Here is a 19387-nt window from a genome sequence, read left to right as displayed (position 1 = left end):
ATGAAACACGTCAGACAGCATTTGACCAAATGATAGATTATATTGAGATTGACTAGAGCATAATAGTGACCATAGAATTTTGTGAAATGCTGACTTTAAACGAGTTTTGAAACCCCTGTAATATCAAGTCATTTTGCAGTAGCCTGTCTCGATTTAAAAACTGATCATACGCAGAACAAGCTCTTGCGTATCAAATCAGTTGATAAATATAAACATCATATGCATGTGATAACGCACAGTTTCTAAATGTGAGGGGGAAAATGAATAAATTATAAACAACTATATGTATTACATGTTAGCTATTTAAAAAAAAGAGTTATTCATCTCAAATTGATTGGTATTGGAACTCGTTGGGTCTAATAATTTACTTGCATGCTCGTGTATCCCGCAATATAAATTGCACCAATATTTACTAATACAAAATCAATAACCCTCTCATACCAAATTCTAGTTTCAGGGTTGTAAATCGGATATAACGTACTCAGTACAAAAATCTCAGAGGGATATCAGGTCCACAAGGACCATTTAACACACACACCCCACTCCCACCCCCCCACCCCCACCCCCGCTGTACACCTAATCGCAGCTTTAGTACGTTCAGAGGTCCGTTGTTTGTCCTATTCTTGATTTTGTATATTATTGGATTGGTTAGATTGTTCACTGTACATTATCTTCATCTTTTTCATCAGTAACCCTTCAGCCCGTTTGACCTCGTTCAAACCCTAAGGATTGGTATCGCTATGTTGGTAATCATTTTTTGTTTCTACTTTGTATATTGGTTAACGACATTGCTTATTGTGGATTCATTTCAAACACAAATAGAGAGGAAATTCCCCCCAAATATCAAGTGAAATATTACAACATTTAATAGGGTTTTTATATATCTATAACAACCATACAATAGGCGGATGATAAATATCATCTATAATTATTTATAATCACAAAAAGGACACATTTAGAGTTCTCATTACAGCATGTACTATATAAGATACCGTCTTGTTCCTCCGTCACATCGGTATTGAACACAATAAGATAAAGGTACGTATGCATGTTATTCTGGTTGATTGTATATTATTTAAAGTCTCTCAAGAACCTTTCACTCATACGGAGACGTCCCCATTGCCAATGAAAGGTTGTGAAATTAAGGCCTGTGCTTGGCGCTTATGGCCTTTAAGCAGGAAGAGATCTTTATCGTGTCACATCTGCTGTGACACGGGACCTCGGTGTTGGCGATATCATACAAAGGAATGTCCATTGAGTTTCCTCTTACGACAAGCAAGGAGGACCTATTCTAACCCAGATCTCCACGGGAATTATTCGGAGTAGTGGACTTGAATGTAAAATTTTGCGAGTTTTTCATAAAACACATTGTTGTGCATAGAGTAAAGAATTGATTTTGTTTCGATTAAATAGTCAATTAAGAATACCAATTTCTAATCAATTATATTTACAGATGCTCTCTTTTATGTACAAGTAGGATTACGATTTTAATCCTACCATTATTGAATCGTTTTACGTATTTCTGTCATTTAAAACAACAATGCAAACAGAACTCACCAAGCTTCTTTTTGGCCTTGCGTTTTAAAATCATATCATAATTGTATTGTTCCAAATTCTTGCAGGTAATTGTTGTATTCTTAAACAATGATTCGTTCAATTCTAATTTAATGGTAAATTTATTTCAACGTACGACTTATCTTGTCGGGCTCACGGCGGATGTGACCGGTCGGAAGAAGATGCTTACTCCTCCTAGGCACGTTATCCCACTTCTGGTATATCCAGGGGTCCGTTTTTGCCCAACTCTGTATTTTATATTCCTTATAGGAGTTAAGAAATTAATCACTGTTCGTTATCTATAAAACAATTTCAATACGATTTTAACCTCACAGAAATCATATATGATTCTGTATTTCTCTCCAGATGTTGAAAGAGGTTATTATCCTGGGCTTCATGGTCGCAGTCGGTAGTGAGAGCATTTGCCGGAACTGCCAAGTAGAGAGGAAGCTGTACAGAGGCAACAGCCAATTCAGCTTCAACATAGGATGCCTTCGTTACAATTGCCAATGTAAGTGTGACGGTTCCTACTACTGTCCAAATTATTTAACCCAAAACATCTGCAGAGGCAGTCAGCGGCCATGCAGTAACTGTCAGGTTTATGGGAAAGAATATCCGCGTGGGCCTTTCAATATTGACAGCGGGTGTAGTAGACATGATTGCAACTGTAATTGTGACGGATCATGGTATTGCACTAAAGAGAAAACCATACGTATTTGTTGACCATTCTACTGACAAAAGCTGGTTTTAAATATATTGCTGTTTGAATAAAGGAAATAAAGCTTCCTTGCACTTGCTACTTTTCTTATTTATGTTACGAAAACGGTACCCCAGTGCCAAGATAATGGCCATCATTCCCTAAACGAATACATACACAACATATGAGGCGATCCCAATTGGATATAGATTATAAATGTAATGAAATTTATTGCAGTTTTATATACGAATTGTATTTTAATACGAATTGGTTTATATTTACCGAGTGTTGTACTACGTTGAGGTTGTGGAACTTGTCATCCCGAAATTCCTCGCCAATAATTTGTTTGTATTATATATAATTGCTGGTATCGGCATATCCGTATTTAGCAACCCCATCATGAAACCCGTAATATAAGCAATCGGCGATCTCCATTCTCCAAGCAATGACAAACGACCATAATTGCGCCATATAGCACGTGTCCACTTTCAGTATGACTAGTTTATGCTTTAACTGAAAATGGCTGGTGTTTACATGTTGTACGTGACGTCAACAATCGAGCCCGACGTCAATAAATACGTTGATCAGCTGTCTGCTAGAACAGAACTGGACAGGTTCATCTATCGCCAGCATGTCTGGGAAACAGATGAATAGATGGGTAAATATTATTGGGAATCGCTGATGGGAGTTGATGTTTGTTTGTAACATGAATTTAATTTATATTCGTGGTACTATAGAGTTATCTATTTTGAAGGGTTAAACTTTATCCCATAGTTGTTGGGAGCCGGAAAAGTAACTTGGTCATATATTTATTAGATTAGTAGTTTTTCCCATAGTTATTGGGAGAAGTTTTGATGATCCATCAAATTAAACCTTTAGTAATAAACTTTTTATAATCATTCCTGACTTATCCTTTTGTCCAATGGGACTTGGGAAACCCACAGTTGTGCAGGGGTACAGCGTCCACCACCACGGGAAAACGCAACATTTATAGCAACACGAAATAATCAGGATTTTATTGGTTTGTAATCTTACGGACCGAAATGTTCTATTAAAATGGTTGAGAGTCTAATTTCATAGATTTGAAGACGGTGAAAGCAATTCAGAGATATGATTTCTGAATATATACCAGGCTAAACTTACCAAACACCTTTTACCTGTTCTACTCCTAATCAAAACATTGTTGTGACGTCAGTTCTTTGTCATGACAGTACTTTATGTTTCATAATGTACTGAACATAGTCCAGTATTATTAAGAACAGGCCAATATTATGAGAAATACTGTTTTAGATAGAACAATGCTTTAAGTAAGATACAAGACTCCGATGGTCTATTATGTCAGATACGGGACTGATCACTCGCCGCTACGCGGCTCGTGCCAGTCCCGTATCTGACATAATAGACCATCGGAGTCTTGCATCCCTTGCAGATAGAATTTACACAACTCATTGGTCAGTGCAATCTGATTGAAATACGTGCGGTATTTGAGAGATCTGGGGCCCGTTTTACAAAAGTTCGTAAGTCTTAAAATTAGTCGTAAGACATAACATACGATGTGCGACCGTTTTACAAAGATTTAAGATTTACGAGTTACGATGAAATTCGGCCTTAAGTCTACGACCGCCCGGGGGCGACCCTATGTCCCAAGTTTTGTCGTAAGTGCTCCATAAAATCTTTGTTACTATGGTTATTAAAATAATTCAACATGGCTGCATTTCTAATGTTAAATGTTATGAATGAGACTCATAAAAAACGTGCGCTGCGGGTGTTTCGCGATAGAAATAATCCGTTGGACTACCTCAATGATGTTGAGGTAATCGAGAGGTATCGTTTGCCCAGGCGGTATCTCTACGAGTTAACAGATTTAGTGCGTGGAGACGTAGAGCATCCTACAAACCGAAGCAAGGCTGTACCAGCTATTATTCAAGTACGTACCATGATTTATTATTGTCTGCACACTTAAAGGCCTGTCTTGCCTCCTTTGTTTACTACAATGCGTCACTTCCTCTGATGACTTCGTCACACAAAATGTGTTTACGTATTCGTATATTTCCGTCAGTGCGCGGATCAAACAAATGTAGCAGGTATGTGCCATAGGATCCATTGCAATGTTTGCATATCCCCGCATAGTCCATACATTTTCCAATAATGTTGACTACTTCAATTATTTTTAAAAGAAAGTATGCATGTCATATCAGATCTATTTCGACACACCCATCCATACGTAGTTATGTAGGCCTATATTATACATGTGTACATGTATGCAGATACTAGTACATCATATATATGCACGGTGTTATCCAATACCATGGTAGATTTATACCAATTATTAGTATGCATGAAAAAGACACGGTATCGGGAAAAAAATTGTGAGTGAATTTAATCCTTAACCCTTTTCCACGTCCATTAAATTATCAGTTAGGCATATTAGTATGTTTGTACAAGTATGTATTTCAAATGGAAAAAAGAAATTGTGAGTGAATTAATTAATAACGACATCCCCCATTATACCAGTTATTAGTATTTATGAAAAATAAACGGTATTGCTTTTTTTTTTCTTTTTCTTTTTTGGTAAAGTGTGATTGAATGACCCCCCCCCCCCCCCCCCCCCCCCCCCCCCCCCCCCCCCACTTAGACCACTTGATACAGGCACGTACCTGTAGAATCATAATTCTATATAGGCTAATCTAGTATATTATGTATATTACAATACACAAGAATAACTCTTTTTAAAATCTAACTTTACAAATAATCAAGTTAATTCCCTTGATATTGGAAATCTTTAATTAATATTAAGATAATTATGATTATCCTTGTACAGTTATTGTAAAATACTTATAAATATATCAGTATAGTCAAATTTGTAGTATCAACTAATTGGTTCCTAACTCCATACCTCAAATTTATGAGACTCTCATAACTACAAAAGTATATTGTAATGATTAATTTCATAGACGAATAAGATTTAAGAATGAAACCAATATATATATATTGAGATCAAATAATAAGTCTAATTATTTATATAATATGCATGTATTAGTACAGATAACTTATAAGCAATCCGACCCCCCCCCCCCTCACCTTATCGATGTAACTCGGAAAATATTGCATGTGCATATGTATATATAATGTATGTACAGACAAAATGCTTGCTCATAACATACTGTGCAGTAATTATGAATTGTTTATATGTACATGTACATGTATCAAATTGATCAGCTTCAAATAGTTTACACTCAATCAACAGGTTTTGGCTACAGTCAGATGCCTAACTAAGAGAATATTTTATTCTGAATGTGCAGACTTACATGGAATTTCCAAGTTAAGTGTTTGTGTTGCCATGGACAGAGTTTTGGCATCACTCTGTCATCGACTACAGAACATTAAATTTCCTTCTAGTGAGGAGGAAATTCGCCAATATTTTTTTTAGGAAGGCACAATTTCCGAATGTGCTGGGAGCTGTAGATGGTACCCTATTAAAGATACAGGCCCATCTGATAATGAACCAGCTATGTGTGCCGGAAAGGTTTTCATGCCCTTAATGTCCAAGCTGTAGCCGATGCCACACTTAGGTATGAATTAAATTGATATGAATTCAAAAGTTTGTTGTATCTTTATAGGATGATACTGTAAAAAATTATGTTTAGGACACATTTAATTTTGAGTTGACAGGTTATCATAATTGTGACCTGTTTTAATTATTTTCGAATAGATTCACCGATCTGGTTTGCAAGTGGCCTGGAGCTGTTCATGACAGTTTTGTTTTTGAAAATTCCAACTTAAGCCAGATATTGAGTCATAGTTGCAGTGGATGGCTTCTGGGAGATTCTGGTGTGACACATAAATTATATATCTGGTATTCAAAATCATATATACATATTAATACATGTATAAAGATTTACCCATTTGTTTAGCCAATTAGTATCTAATATGAATTAGTTTTTTGTGTTTAGGGTATCCCCTGAAGTCATATCTAATGACACCAATCAATATACCACGGAATCAGCAGGAGATCAACTACAACAGTGCACATTGCAGAACCCGTGTTGTGGTAGAACGAGTATTTGGTGTACTCAAGTCTCGATTTAGGTAAATTGTTGAAAAACCTATTTGAATATTCGCCAAATATCATACATTCTTAAAACAATACATTTACAGTAGTATGCTGATACATGTATTAGGAAAGAAATTAGAAAATTCTTTAATTTTTGTTCCTCTAGAAAAATTATAGGTATAATATTTGCGTTCATTGATTTTTCCAGATGTTTACACCCAACTGGTGGAGTATTACCATTTAAAACGCAGAAGTGCGTTCATACAATTGTTGTGTGCTCCAAGTTGCATAAAAAATGCATTGGAGACAGACTACCCATGCCAGATGGAGTGGACCTAGACGGTGTTCATGAGACAGGTGATGGGGTAGTCAATCAATCCACAAATCCAGCTGGGCAGCAAATAAGACAGAGACTGTTAGGACTGTTTTAAGTGCAATAACAATGTTTTCTTTTAGTATGGTTTGAATGTTATAGGTCAAATTATAAGGACACTGTTATAAGGTTTTAACAATTGACCATTTATTAAATACATGTAATTCTTAACGTTGCTAAAGCAGACCCAGCACTTGGAAGTAATTAAATAAACACTTATGAAATAGCAGTATTATACACAGAAAAGTGCATTGATTGTTCAGATAAAAAGTGTGGTTCCAACACCCAAGAACACACATCACCCCCTTAATCCACCAATGCAAGACATTAGGTAATTTACTTCATTTGTTGTCTGTAAATCCACTGTGTCTCAAAACCATGAGATGATCATGAGGTATAAAAAGATATTTTACATATACCTGTACAATGACATACCACATTACTTATTCTGCATAAAGGGCAATAACTCTTACTTCTGTCTCATTGGGGAAAGTTTTAACTAAATAGATTATGGTAATTTATATTTATGCTTCTAAACATAATTTATGATACAACATTGACTTTTGAGCTGTACTGCAATACACTGCATAACAATAACTACAATACTATATTATACACATGTAACTAATGTACAATTTAGGAGGATTATAATGATGAACTATTCGAAATCTTTGCAAAACAAATTGATTTACTTCCCCTTGGAAGAATATACATTGCAGTTAAAAACTTGATAACAATAACAATTTTACAAGTGAACAATGCCTGAGGGGACCAATAAGTAGAACACCTTTACCCTGTGATATGTTTGCAAGACAAGAAATCTTAATATGATTTACATCTGGTGTATGTTATTTTTATGTCTATTTTAACACTGTTTTAAGGACATAAACATGAATTTGCTTGAATGTTGAAAGAAAATGGGTACCTTTTGATAATATGTTTTAAAAAGTGTGACGTCACATGGGGATTTCATCAAGCCAAAGATGTTGAAAAAGTACATACATGTACAAATTGAAAGAAAGTCTGTAAGTTTAAGAAATCATACATTTTATCATAAGTAATATAGGATGCCTTTGTACCTTCTTATTCACGGAAATGATTGTATTTTTATTGAACATGTTATGTATGTACATACAATATATAAGCTAATAGTAATAATTATCATCAAGCATATGCTTGTTCAGTTTGAACATGTGTTTGTCTAATGTGTGAAAAAAAAATGTGTTTATGAAACACTGATGCACCCAGATTACAACAAACTGGAATTCGTTTTGGTGAATAATTTTCTAAAGTAGATCAGAGGTCAATTTTAAGATCAAAAGGTCAACATATTTGGTGTCAATGGAAGGATACATGTACATATAGCAAATATGAAAAGTCTACCTCTTATGGTGTAATAGACATGACCAAAGTTAAGAGTTTTTTATACTGCAGACGGACAAATGGACAGACCAAAAACTATATCCTATCGAATCTTTGATTTCTGGGGCATAAAAAAGAATGAATTGAATAATGGTGTTGATTCTCAAATAACATTTCTGAATTTACAATTCCTTTTATGGTGGGTGATACAGAACAAGATGCTGGTTTTGAAGTTGGCTGGAACTGACTCAGTGGATCCATTGAAAAAGAGCAGCAACAACTCTTCTGTTTGATTTCCAGCAGTATGTTGTCCATTACCTTCAACTTCTTTTTCTCAATATTGAGTAACTCCCTTTTCAAACTCAGCTTTTCCCTCTGAATTTCAAGAAGGGACATTGAGAGATATGTGGGAAAAAGAACACATTTCTTTAAAATACATAATTTAATCAAATAAGTTCGCTATTTGAATGATCCAAGCATTACAAAATGAAACCATTCCCCATTTTGTCAACTTGATTGTACATTGCATGCAGAAAGCTAAAATCCAATTCTTGAAAGTTTTTTTTTCATTCAAAATTAAATAATTTCATATGTATACCTGGTGTTCTAGCTGATTCTACTGCTGGGCGTTTCTTCGTTGGTTTTGAGGGGCACTCATGAGGTGAATCTAAAAAGTTATTCATTAAAAAATCTTAAGATGCATGTGTTATCATGTACCTAATTAATAAACATCAATGGGATTAATGCAAATTACCAAGCATCATAAAACCTCCAAAGCCAGGGACTCATATACATGTACTACATTAGCCTAAGGATAGATATAGATGCATAGGTTCCTGGTTATTTCTCGTATAAGTTCTCTATTATTTTTAATATGAGTTTTGAAGCACACACTGAAATACTAATTAAACATTCAGGTAAATACTTACCTCCAGCAGAGGAAGGGAGGACAAAAGTCTGTGGTACATTTGATTATATAGGTTGTGGGGGTTCTGAAAAAAAATGATGATTATCTAAATTGAAAACAATACAAGTAAATAGTTTATTAAGTAAATACAACTTTGGGCATTGCAACCCATCAGCATATAATGATGGCATTCCAAATATATTAGATAACAGGATCAAAGATTCCAAAATGGGAGTGAAATCCCTTGATCAAGTGTTCCACAGTTTCATCTCATGCCATAACATGATTTAAATAAAAAGTAAAAATAAAAAGATTGGGAAGTGAATGTAGTTGTTAGGTCATGATGCAATAGTACAATGAGCACATATAAACTTTTTGTTTCTATTCTATTAAATTTGAAAAATCATGTAAGTGTACCAAAGGGTGTTGTTTTTGCGGAACATGAAGGCCCTGGGACAGCAGCATGTTCACTTGCATCAAACCCTCCCTCTATCCCTGTAATCATGCTTACATCAATCAGGGAAATTATCTACAATGAATTTGAAGATTACATTAAATGTGTATGCAACGGAATTTAATCAATATTACAGACCATTGAAACTTTTAATACAAATGGGATGCATAATATTCCAGTTGATACCTTATCCTCCCAGGGTTTCAAACTTAATGGAGGTGGACCCCCACCAGTCTTCTTTTGTTCTCTCCTCCTCCCTGCCTCCCGCTTGCTAGTCTGGCTTTGGACGTCAATCCATTTCTTTTTTTACACTTTTTGCATCTCTTGTAGTTAGGCTACATGCATTTACACTACAAGATAAAAATTATATAATTATAAATTATCGATTTAAATTATTATAGATTCTACCATAGAAACAATAATATTCAAAATACAATTAGTGATTTCAATACATGAATATGACACCATACAAAAGTATATTATGTTATATTACGTTGTGAAATCATATTTTTGACTCAATTAGATGATTTAGAAATTTCATCGATTGTATAATTATATTTTTTGATAGTGGCATTTTATTAAGCTCTGCTCTGCAAGCAACATTTGAAGTTTTGCAATGGACACCTAGATTTAGAATGCAGTAATTCAAAGGGGTCTAAATCATCATCTCTAATCAATAAATTGTTCCCCCATACCTCACAACAATAGAGAGAAATTAGTAAAACTAGTGAATCGTATAACTTTTCAAGTAAATTACAAGAAACATTAAGTCCTACTATTTTTTAAATCTTGAAATAAGCTTTTCTTATTAGGCCAGTCACTTCAGCACAATGTACAGGCCTTTAATGCAATCAAACCTTAAGTTCATTTAATGCAAGTAATTATTAAAACTTATGTCTCAGAATACCAATGTATAGTTTATTTACATTTCAATCAATAAGAAGGCTGCAATTACAATTACGGACAGGGCACTTGAAGTATGGATATTAACCCCCCCCCCCCCCCTTGATTTTTTATTTGCGGCTATATTTTCTTCGAAATGTGTGGATTCCCTGTCTATCCCATCCCAACTTAATTAATCGTTTCACGTTAGGGATTAGCCCTCTTCCGGTAAAAAAAAAATCCATCACCGCCAAAAAACAAATCAGATGGGGGGGGGGGGTGCACAAGTGTTTGTGGACAGGACTTCCGGTACCCCCCTTCTTGTATTTTTAAATGTTCAATTCTTTGGGTACTTCTGACGTATTTTTGATAGAATATGTAACTTCAGAGTTTATGTATTTCAATGGAATACACAAATCTCGCATAGAAACCGTTTTTAAAAATGTCATATCACCGATCATAATATTATGAAGGAATTGAACATTTAAAAATACAAGAAGGGGGGTACCGGAAGTCCTGTCCACAAGCACCTGTGCATTAGTTTACTTCGAATTATTTACGTCGCGATTTAAAGTAGGTAAATACTATTAGAAATTTCTGTCAATCCATTTTTTTCCCCATTTAAATAACTTTAACAACTCATAAAATAAATAAAAAATCCATATTAGACATGCCTCTGCGGGTCTATTTTTATACTATGTGCTACAGAACACATATACCCCTAAATGCAAAAGCCAAATTTTAACACAAGGATGCACGATCTCATGTTTTATTAATTAATGCATCACATGGGTCACATGCATCATACCCGTGGTCAACTTTATAATATGTTAATGCTTGTTTTGTGGAAAAAACTAATCAAAGCGTCGGGTTTCGCGCGGTATCTATGTTCATTTCTACAACTTCATTCGCTGAAGAGTTCCATATACGACTTGCGACAAAAGAATTTACGATATACGATTACGATACGTTTTGTAAAACGGTCCTACGATCTGTCGTAAGTTCTTCAAATTTATGACTTAGGACTTACGATTTACGACTTTTTGTAAAACGGGCCCTGTATTTTAAATCAGATTGTGGCCAGTGAAACATACATGTGTAGCAATACAAAAATAGTCGATCAATTTATCCCCAAACTAGCAGATAACAATAACTCATCTAAAGTCGAAGTAGTCGACAAATTTATAATGCAAAAATATTTAACATTGACACAATATTGTGACACACTACCATCAGATGATAGATTTTCTTAAGTTTAAAAGCATCGTCTTGGATATATTTGCAAATCACCGACGGTCTCTAGTCAATGCGTGCTCTACCATACCAGCGATCATGACATAGTCATTGTGATACCAACGTTGCAGCCCAGAAACGTCAACCAGTGAGGGACCTGATTCCACATCTGGTGTATTCAGGGGGTTCGTGTTTTCCCCACTCCTTATTCTGTATTCCTTGTAAGAGTAACTGTTATGAGATTTATCACTGTTCGTTATCTTCTCATTTCATTCATAAATGCCCTAAAGTAAATCTGCAAGGTATGGAAAAGGGATTTGTAGGTATCTCTGTAGAGCTCCAACAAGAATAGACAGATACAGAAGTACATACACCTGTCAACACACCCTGCTTGTAATGTAAATCAAAGTACATAAGTATATTTGTACCATTCATACCCATGCACCATCTAAATACACATCTACAAGCTTCAATCCGTCTTGGTGTAATGCAAACATCCGACGCCAGAGCAGTAAGAGAAAACGGGTACATAGGGTAGGTCAGATGCTCTCAAAAACCGGATGACAGGGGGATATATAGATTGATTAATTGTATTTTGTTTAACGTCCCTCTCTAGAATGTTTCACTCATATAGAGACGTCACCAAGACCGGTGAAGGGCTTCAAATTCAGACATATGTTAAGCGCTTACGGCCATTGAGCACTGAGGGGTTTTTAGCATGCCACACCTCCTTTGACACGGGGCATCCCTTTTTAAGGTCATCTCGGAGGACCTGTGACATTCACACATGATGCCGAGCGTTTGGCGATGGAACTGTTACTACCTGTTTTAACGACTCAGGTCTGTCGCGACCGGGATTCGATTACCGACCTTCCGCAAGAGAGGCAAACGCTCTACCTCTAGATCACAAACATCTTAGGAACATGATATCTGAGGATGGATGCGACAAACATTTCTACTATTACACAAAAAGCAAGAGGTGTAATGGTAATGGAATATTCCCTTGTTACTGCACACCGAGAACGCCAGAAAGAAGGTAAGACTTTCAAAACTCCCAATTAGCAAACATCTGACACTGTATAAAATACATAGTTTGCAACCATTATTTAATTACAAGAACCATTCACTACAAGATTTTAATCTTTCATTCCTGAAAGGTGATGATGACGAACAGCAATCAATCTCATAACTCCTATAAGCAATACAAAATAGACAGTTGGACAAACACGGACTCCTAGACACACCAAAGGTGGGATCAAGTGTCTAGGAGGAGTAAGCATCCCCTGTCGACCGGTCACACACCCACCATGAGCCCTATATCCTGATCAGGTAAACGAAGTTATCCATAATCAAATTCAGTGTGCTAAGAACGGCCTAACAATCGGTATGAGACACGTCAGACATCATTTCACCCAATGATAGGTTGTATTGACGAACTAGATCGTTATAACGACCATAGAAGACTTCAATCGAGACTGTACCATCAACTTGTTTGTCAGTAGGTTGTCTCGATTTAAAAACTGACTATACGAAGAACAAACTCTTGCGTATCGAATCATTTGAGAGATATAAACACCATATGCAGGTGATAATGGAATATTGCTACATAAATATGGGAAGTTGGCGACTCAATTGAATTAAGACGTCCCATTAAAAAATAAAGTAAAATAGATGCATAAAATGGTCTTTAGTGTTTTATATGGATAATATTTAATGAAAAATATCTGCGAACGAAACAACGTTTAAACCGATACCCAGTAAGCTTCCATATATTTTCATATATTTATCATCAGGAAACTATCACGTGACATTATATGTTTAGATTCAACAAAAATGATTGTGATAATTGCAAAAGTGCAACAATATCGGTTACATGCAGACCGACCCTTTTAATATTGAAAAAGAGAGCCTACTTTACATTAAATGAAAAGTCTTAGGAGCAAGTTGTCCGATAGAAGAAAAGAAGTTTAAAATGCATCTAATACAGAATATTTCTGAATTGAGAGTATGCAAGAGATTATCAGATGCGGAAAGGGGTTTCTTTTTGTGTCAGAAGTTGGTCTCAACATTTTCTGATATAGCAATGTATTAAGAATATAAATGTATAAACATTAAGCACCACCATACACTGTACATCATTGCACTTTTACATTTACTGCAACTGGTCGCAATAATTATGTAAACTAAACGCAATGGTAATCGGAATCAGGAGAATATATATAGGGCGATTTCAATGTAACAATATAAAATGAACATTACCTTCACGCAAACTATATATGATAAATGCTGAGTGATTTGATATGAAAAAGAAATAATATATGATTATATGATAAGTATTTGACAAAAAAAATTTCATGTATACTGCTTATCACTTGATAACGGTAGTAAATGACGACATACTAATATGACATTTTCCCCGCAATATAACTGTAGGAACTTGTACGTCGTGAGGTCGTTTTTATTGTGACGTCATATGGTGCGAAGTGCACTGAGGTACATTTCTACACACCACTGTAATTGGCGGATCGCCGAATTTTTGAGTGACGGGAGCATTAGCCAATCAGAGAGCCCCATTTGCATGTGCTTTCTGAAGCTAAGGACGCGCCGCCATTTTGCCCGACAACAAGCGAAAATTCGACATTTTATCGGATTGTTTACATTGGTTTATGACAACGCAATGATGGTGAAACGTTGCTGTTGGGGCACTTGTAACACTGATAGCAGATACCCAGATCGGCTTAAAGGAGGGATAGTGTTCATTCCTTTTCCAAAACCTGGAAGAAACTTGGAAAAAGCTAAGAGGTGGATACGCTTGTGTGGTCGTCGCCATTATCAGTTAAATGAAGATATACTCAAAGAAAGAGGGAAAGCGAAACATTTATACGTGTGTTCAAAGGTAATATGCTCACCGATACTTGTAACGCTCATTAAAATATTATTAAACTCGTAAATAGAAAGTACAAAGGGGACATAGCTGCAGATCTGGTGCCCGTGCAGGTCGACTGATGACTCGTGTAAATACAAGTTTTTTGTCATGCACAGTTACATGTAAAGTGCTAGGTAATATGAAATGCAAATGAATACGTAGGTATATCTTGTTGATTTTTCCAAATTAATTGCATCACTCTGTGTCAAATTCAGCTCAGTCCATTCATGTGTAAGGTTTTGAATGCATTCAAGGTCAACGCAGGTATGAAGGGCTTTTGGGAACACAGTACTTCCACAGTTTTCTGCTGCACGGGGTTTTGTAATAGGTAAAATCAATGGTGCCTGAAATTATGCGATAATAAATACATTGCGATAATAAATACATTGTAATGATAGACATGACATATAATGTTGAGGGTTATGTTTAGGATCTCCAATGAGTTGTGATCGGATTTGACTTTCATGGAAAAAGTGTATTTTCTATCGGGATCCATGTTGACTTGTATATAAATCATGTCTAATGAAAAACCATTCAAGATTCTTTTGATCATATATGTTTTACATTATTGTACTACCCATGAATGCTAAAAAAAAAAAGAAATAATATTAAATTTTCTAAATATATTTCAGGTTGTAATCCACTTGAAATACTGGCCATTATTGCTGACAATACTGCATTAACTGAAGAGAAGGAAAAACTGCTCCGAATTAATTTTGAGCTGCAACAACAAAATTCAGGACGATTTGGATATTAAAAAAACTGAAGGACACTGATTATCAGTATTATACAGGGTTTTCTAAAGACCGGTTCAATGTGTTATACTCATTTTTAGTACCAACAGAAGAAGATCCTATTATATGGAGTAAAACTCTTAAAGGTGCAAAATCGTTGTCAACAAAGGATCAGCTCTTGCTTGTTTTGATAAAACTGAGACAAAACTTTGACTTTAAACATATTTCATATTTGTTTGATATATCTGTGCACGACTGCAGTGCAATATTCACCCACTGGATTAATTTCATGTTTTTCAGACTAGGTAGTGTAGATATATGGCCTCATCGTGAAGTAATAATCGAAAAGATGCCTGAAAATTATAAGAAAGATTTTCCAGACACTTTCGTCATTATTGACTGTACGGAGTAAAAAGTACAAAAGCCCAGTTCTCTCAGTCGACAGAGTCAATGTTTTTTTCTGACTATAAGTCATGCACAACTTTGAAAGGACTTGTGGGCATAGATCCAAGGGGCTCTGTAATATTTTCTTCCATGTTATTCTCTGGATCAGTATCTGATAAAGTTATTACAAAGGAGAGTGGCTTCCTTAAAGTATTGTCAGACCTTAAACAATGTGGGAAATTACAAAATGGTGATGGAGTTATGGTGGACAAAGGGTTTAATATTGAAAAGGAAATCGAAGCTATTGGTCTTCGACTAAACATTCCACCTTTTGTGTCATGTGCAACACAGATGAAAGCTTTAGAGGTAACAGAAACTGTCAAAATAGCCAAACATCGTATGCATGTTGAACGGACTATTGCTCGTATAAAACATTTTAAAATACTGTCAGGCAAAATTAGTCTTTCTCTCTTTAGTATTATTGATCAGATATGGTTAACTTATTGTGTATTGACAAATTTTATGCCATATTTAATTCAAGATAAAGAAAACTGCTAAACTTCATTCACTAAATGTGTTTTGTTGTAAATTTTCATGATATCAGCGAGGTTTTCCTACAAATGAATTTTTTTAAATGAATCGATTGCATGTGGAAAATGTAATAATCATTGATATTTACTGTATAATGCTACACCAACGAAATTTGATATGGATGAAAAGTGGAGGATATTTGCAATAATATTTTGAAATTGAAAACTTTAAAATTTACTTAATTTAGTCACAATATGCAGTTTTAGTAGAAAGCAATCTGACCAACAACAAAAATTTAAAACCTCTGCTGGACTCGAACCCTTGATCTACAGTTCAGCAGTCGATATGCTAAGCTACTTAGGTAGACGATGATTTTTGAAATCAAAAGACAAATATTGCTGATATTTATATTTCATTCCATGTTTTAAAAGGAAGTCAGTCATTATGATACTGTAGAGTACCTCCTTAAAAAGTTTAATTCATATATTTTGTCTGAATAAAGTTTGTAACTTACATGATAGCTGAGAGGAGATCCTATATAATGAGCACCGAATGGAGTGTCAACAGTTGGTCCGGCTGCTGTGGATACCAGATAGGAAATCGGGGCTTGTTTAAACTTTTTCAGGATTTCCATATCCATTTCACCGATTTCAGTTTTCCTGAAAATTGTTGAAAATAATTTTGAATGACCATTTAAAAGAACTTTATGTTGTAACAAGTGTTCAGTGCCAAACACTTGGGCGTGACTTGGCAGCTGTGTGGTTTGGAGTCTTTTGGCTGAGACCTAATTACTACACCTGTAAAAATTTGTTAGAGGCCAGGGGCCCGTTTTACAAAACAACTTGCGGCAAATCTTAAATTGTATTATACAGTTATTACTTTAAATGAATGAATTAAAACTTTTCTAACGCTGAATTTTCAATATTTTCTTTAAAAAATATTTTGCATTCGGAGTGAATGATTTACAATAAAGTTGAAAATTTTGTCGTAAGTCTGAAGTTCTTTTGTAAAACATACCCCTAGTGTCCTTGTAGGTCCTTTACAACTAAGTGAGTCTTTTCTGCTGAAAAGCCTTAATTTGGCCAAAACATTGGGCATATGTATATCTAATTTAAAGACTGTCTCCATGTGAGTGAAATGTAGAATGACAATCAGTCATGCAAAACAATTAGAAAAAAATAAAGAGAAAGAATTGATTGAAAGATGTACACTTTTTTTTTTACCGTGTGTCAACAAAAGAAGCCACAATTGGCTTTCTTTTTCTGTTTAGGTTTGATGGGTTGGAAATGATCATCTGGGACACTGCTTCTGGTTGAATCTTGTCACCTCTTGGCTTATCCCACTGTTGGGGTAGGAAAGTTGATGACAGCATTGAGGGAATTTCAACAAAACCAGAAATCTTCCATTCTTCCAGAATCATGATAACAGCTAAGACATGTGTACATTGACCTGCCTCCCTGTAATATGTACACAACATGAAAAAATAGAAATCAATCCCCACACCAAATTTGCATAATATAAATTAACAATAGCATTATAATAATACATGTACCACAATACAAAATTAGTTTACACATATATGTTTAATATAATTATCTAAACAGGTTTTTCGGAAAGGTGTGTACCTGTATTTGGTAAAGATACTGAATCATAGTTACACTGACCTGGAGTGTGCACCCTTTAGTTAGCAAGTAACTGGAAACAGAAACTTTGGTAAAATGCACCGAGTTACTAAAAGGAACAAAAATACAACAAATGAAATTTGAAAAAAAAGAATAAGAACAACACTGAGGAACGTTAATGAAATATGATAAAAACTTTTCCGAGTGAGGTTGTTTAGAAACGCTCTCTATTTATATCTGAGGCTGATGCACGCGTGTACGTAGATCTATACGCTTCAAGAACAATAATTTAAATAAACAAAAACGTAAAATTGAAATTATAAACAAGTAAAAACTATTTCAATAACTCAAAATCACCGTATACACACCCAGCTTTGCAACTGCAATGTGCATCGTCTAATTTCTTCCCTTCAAAGTTGACATCAATGTTGATCTTGTGTGGGTCCTCTGTTTTCCTCTGACTCCGATATACTTCGGCTTTTATTAGCATATTTTCGCGTTCTTGTGCATATGATTTGACTGATTTAACATAAGAATCCTTCATAAACGCGACAGCCCGTTGTTTTTGCCGAAGGGACGGCGTATGTAACATGTACGATGCAGGAAAATCGTCTGGTATGTCCTTTAACGACATGATCCGCGCCATGTTGTTTATGCGTATAATGTCGGGCTAGTTACCGTCGTCATGGTGGGCGGGGCTTACACGAAAATCGGCGATCCGCCAATTGTTCTCGGGGAGCCTTAACTGAACTGAGGATGGAGAAGCTGAAATCATCCCGTTTGTCATAAAGTTGAGTTGTTAGTTTCCCGTTAATGTCTACTTTCAATAAAATATCTAAGTATAAAGCAGAAGTGGACGACTCTGTGGTGTCTTTTATTTCGAGCTCCCAAGGGTATATCGAATCAACATATGAATGAAAACTATTATTGTTAATAGACAAAACGTCGTCGATAAATCTAAATGTCGAATTGAAGGTCACAGCAAGATATTCTTTCTTCTCACGTAGACGTTTTTGAATAAATTCTGCTTCATATGAATATAGAAACAGGTCAGCGAACAAAGGAGCACAATTCGTGCCCTTGGGAATTTCAACGGACCGTTGGATTACCTGATCACCAAAGACCACGAAGATATTGCCAATGAGGAACTCTAGCATATTTTTTATTCCAACTTTAGAGTACTTGTGCGTGGAATGAGAGTAGTGTTTAACAAAGTAAGTTTTTAGGTGACTGATCACTGCATATGAATATTTCCTTTTTCCGTTTTTGTCGAAGAAGCAACTGTCTATGATGTCAAAAAATCTAGTCTTTAATTTATCATGAGGAATGATCGTGTATAGTGTTGAAAAGTCATACGTTTAATGTTATTGATTTGGGAAAAGTTGTGCAATTTTACACCACTTTTGGCATATGTAGTCGTACAGTAAGTTTGAAGTTTCTCCTTCACAGCTTTTAATATTTTCGTGAGGAGCAAATATAGGGGCTTGGTAGAGCACTTACTGGATCCAGCAATGTATCTTTGTTTGTAAGGGGTTTTATGTAGTTTATGGATCCAGTATAGGTACGGTAACTCATATTCATTCGACCCATTGACTGGGATATGAAGTGTGTCTAAAATTGAAGCATAATTTTGAAGAATTTCATCTTTTGAAAGGGCAGTTGGAGTATAAGTAC

At 35.3% G+C, this 19387-nt stretch overlaps 1 protein-coding gene, 1 long non-coding RNA gene and 1 pseudogene across 2 annotated transcripts; 2 read left to right on the top strand and 1 right to left on the bottom strand.

The window, feature by feature from the left end:
• Window positions 1-958: 958 nt before the first annotated feature.
• LOC125647589 (uncharacterized) lies at window positions 959-2351 on the top strand. The gene is made up of 2 exons (XR_007360005.2): window positions 959-1038; window positions 1921-2351. It is a non-coding gene; the product is annotated as an uncharacterized LOC125647589 (long non-coding RNA).
• Window positions 2352-3820: 1469 nt separating this feature from the next.
• Window positions 3821-6736, top strand: LOC125647236 (putative nuclease HARBI1; annotated as a pseudogene).
• Window positions 6737-14340: 7604 nt separating this feature from the next.
• LOC125647235 (uncharacterized) lies at window positions 14341-17542 on the bottom strand. The gene is made up of 3 exons (XM_048873927.2): window positions 17315-17542; window positions 16606-16750; window positions 14341-14786 (listed from the first exon to the last, which is right to left on the bottom strand). Exons 1-3 carry the CDS (start codon window positions 17509-17511, stop codon window positions 14559-14561), a joined length of 570 nt encoding a protein of 189 aa, XP_048729884.2. The 5' UTR covers window positions 17512-17542; the 3' UTR covers window positions 14341-14558.
• Window positions 17543-19387: the final 1845 nt, after the last annotated feature.

Source organism: Ostrea edulis, chromosome 6 (genome assembly GCF_947568905.1).
Source record: "Ostrea edulis chromosome 6, xbOstEdul1.1, whole genome shotgun sequence".
In the NCBI taxonomy this organism is placed as follows: domain Eukaryota; kingdom Metazoa; phylum Mollusca; class Bivalvia; order Ostreida; family Ostreidae; genus Ostrea; species Ostrea edulis.
This window is presented reverse-complemented; position numbering and strand designations above follow the sequence as displayed.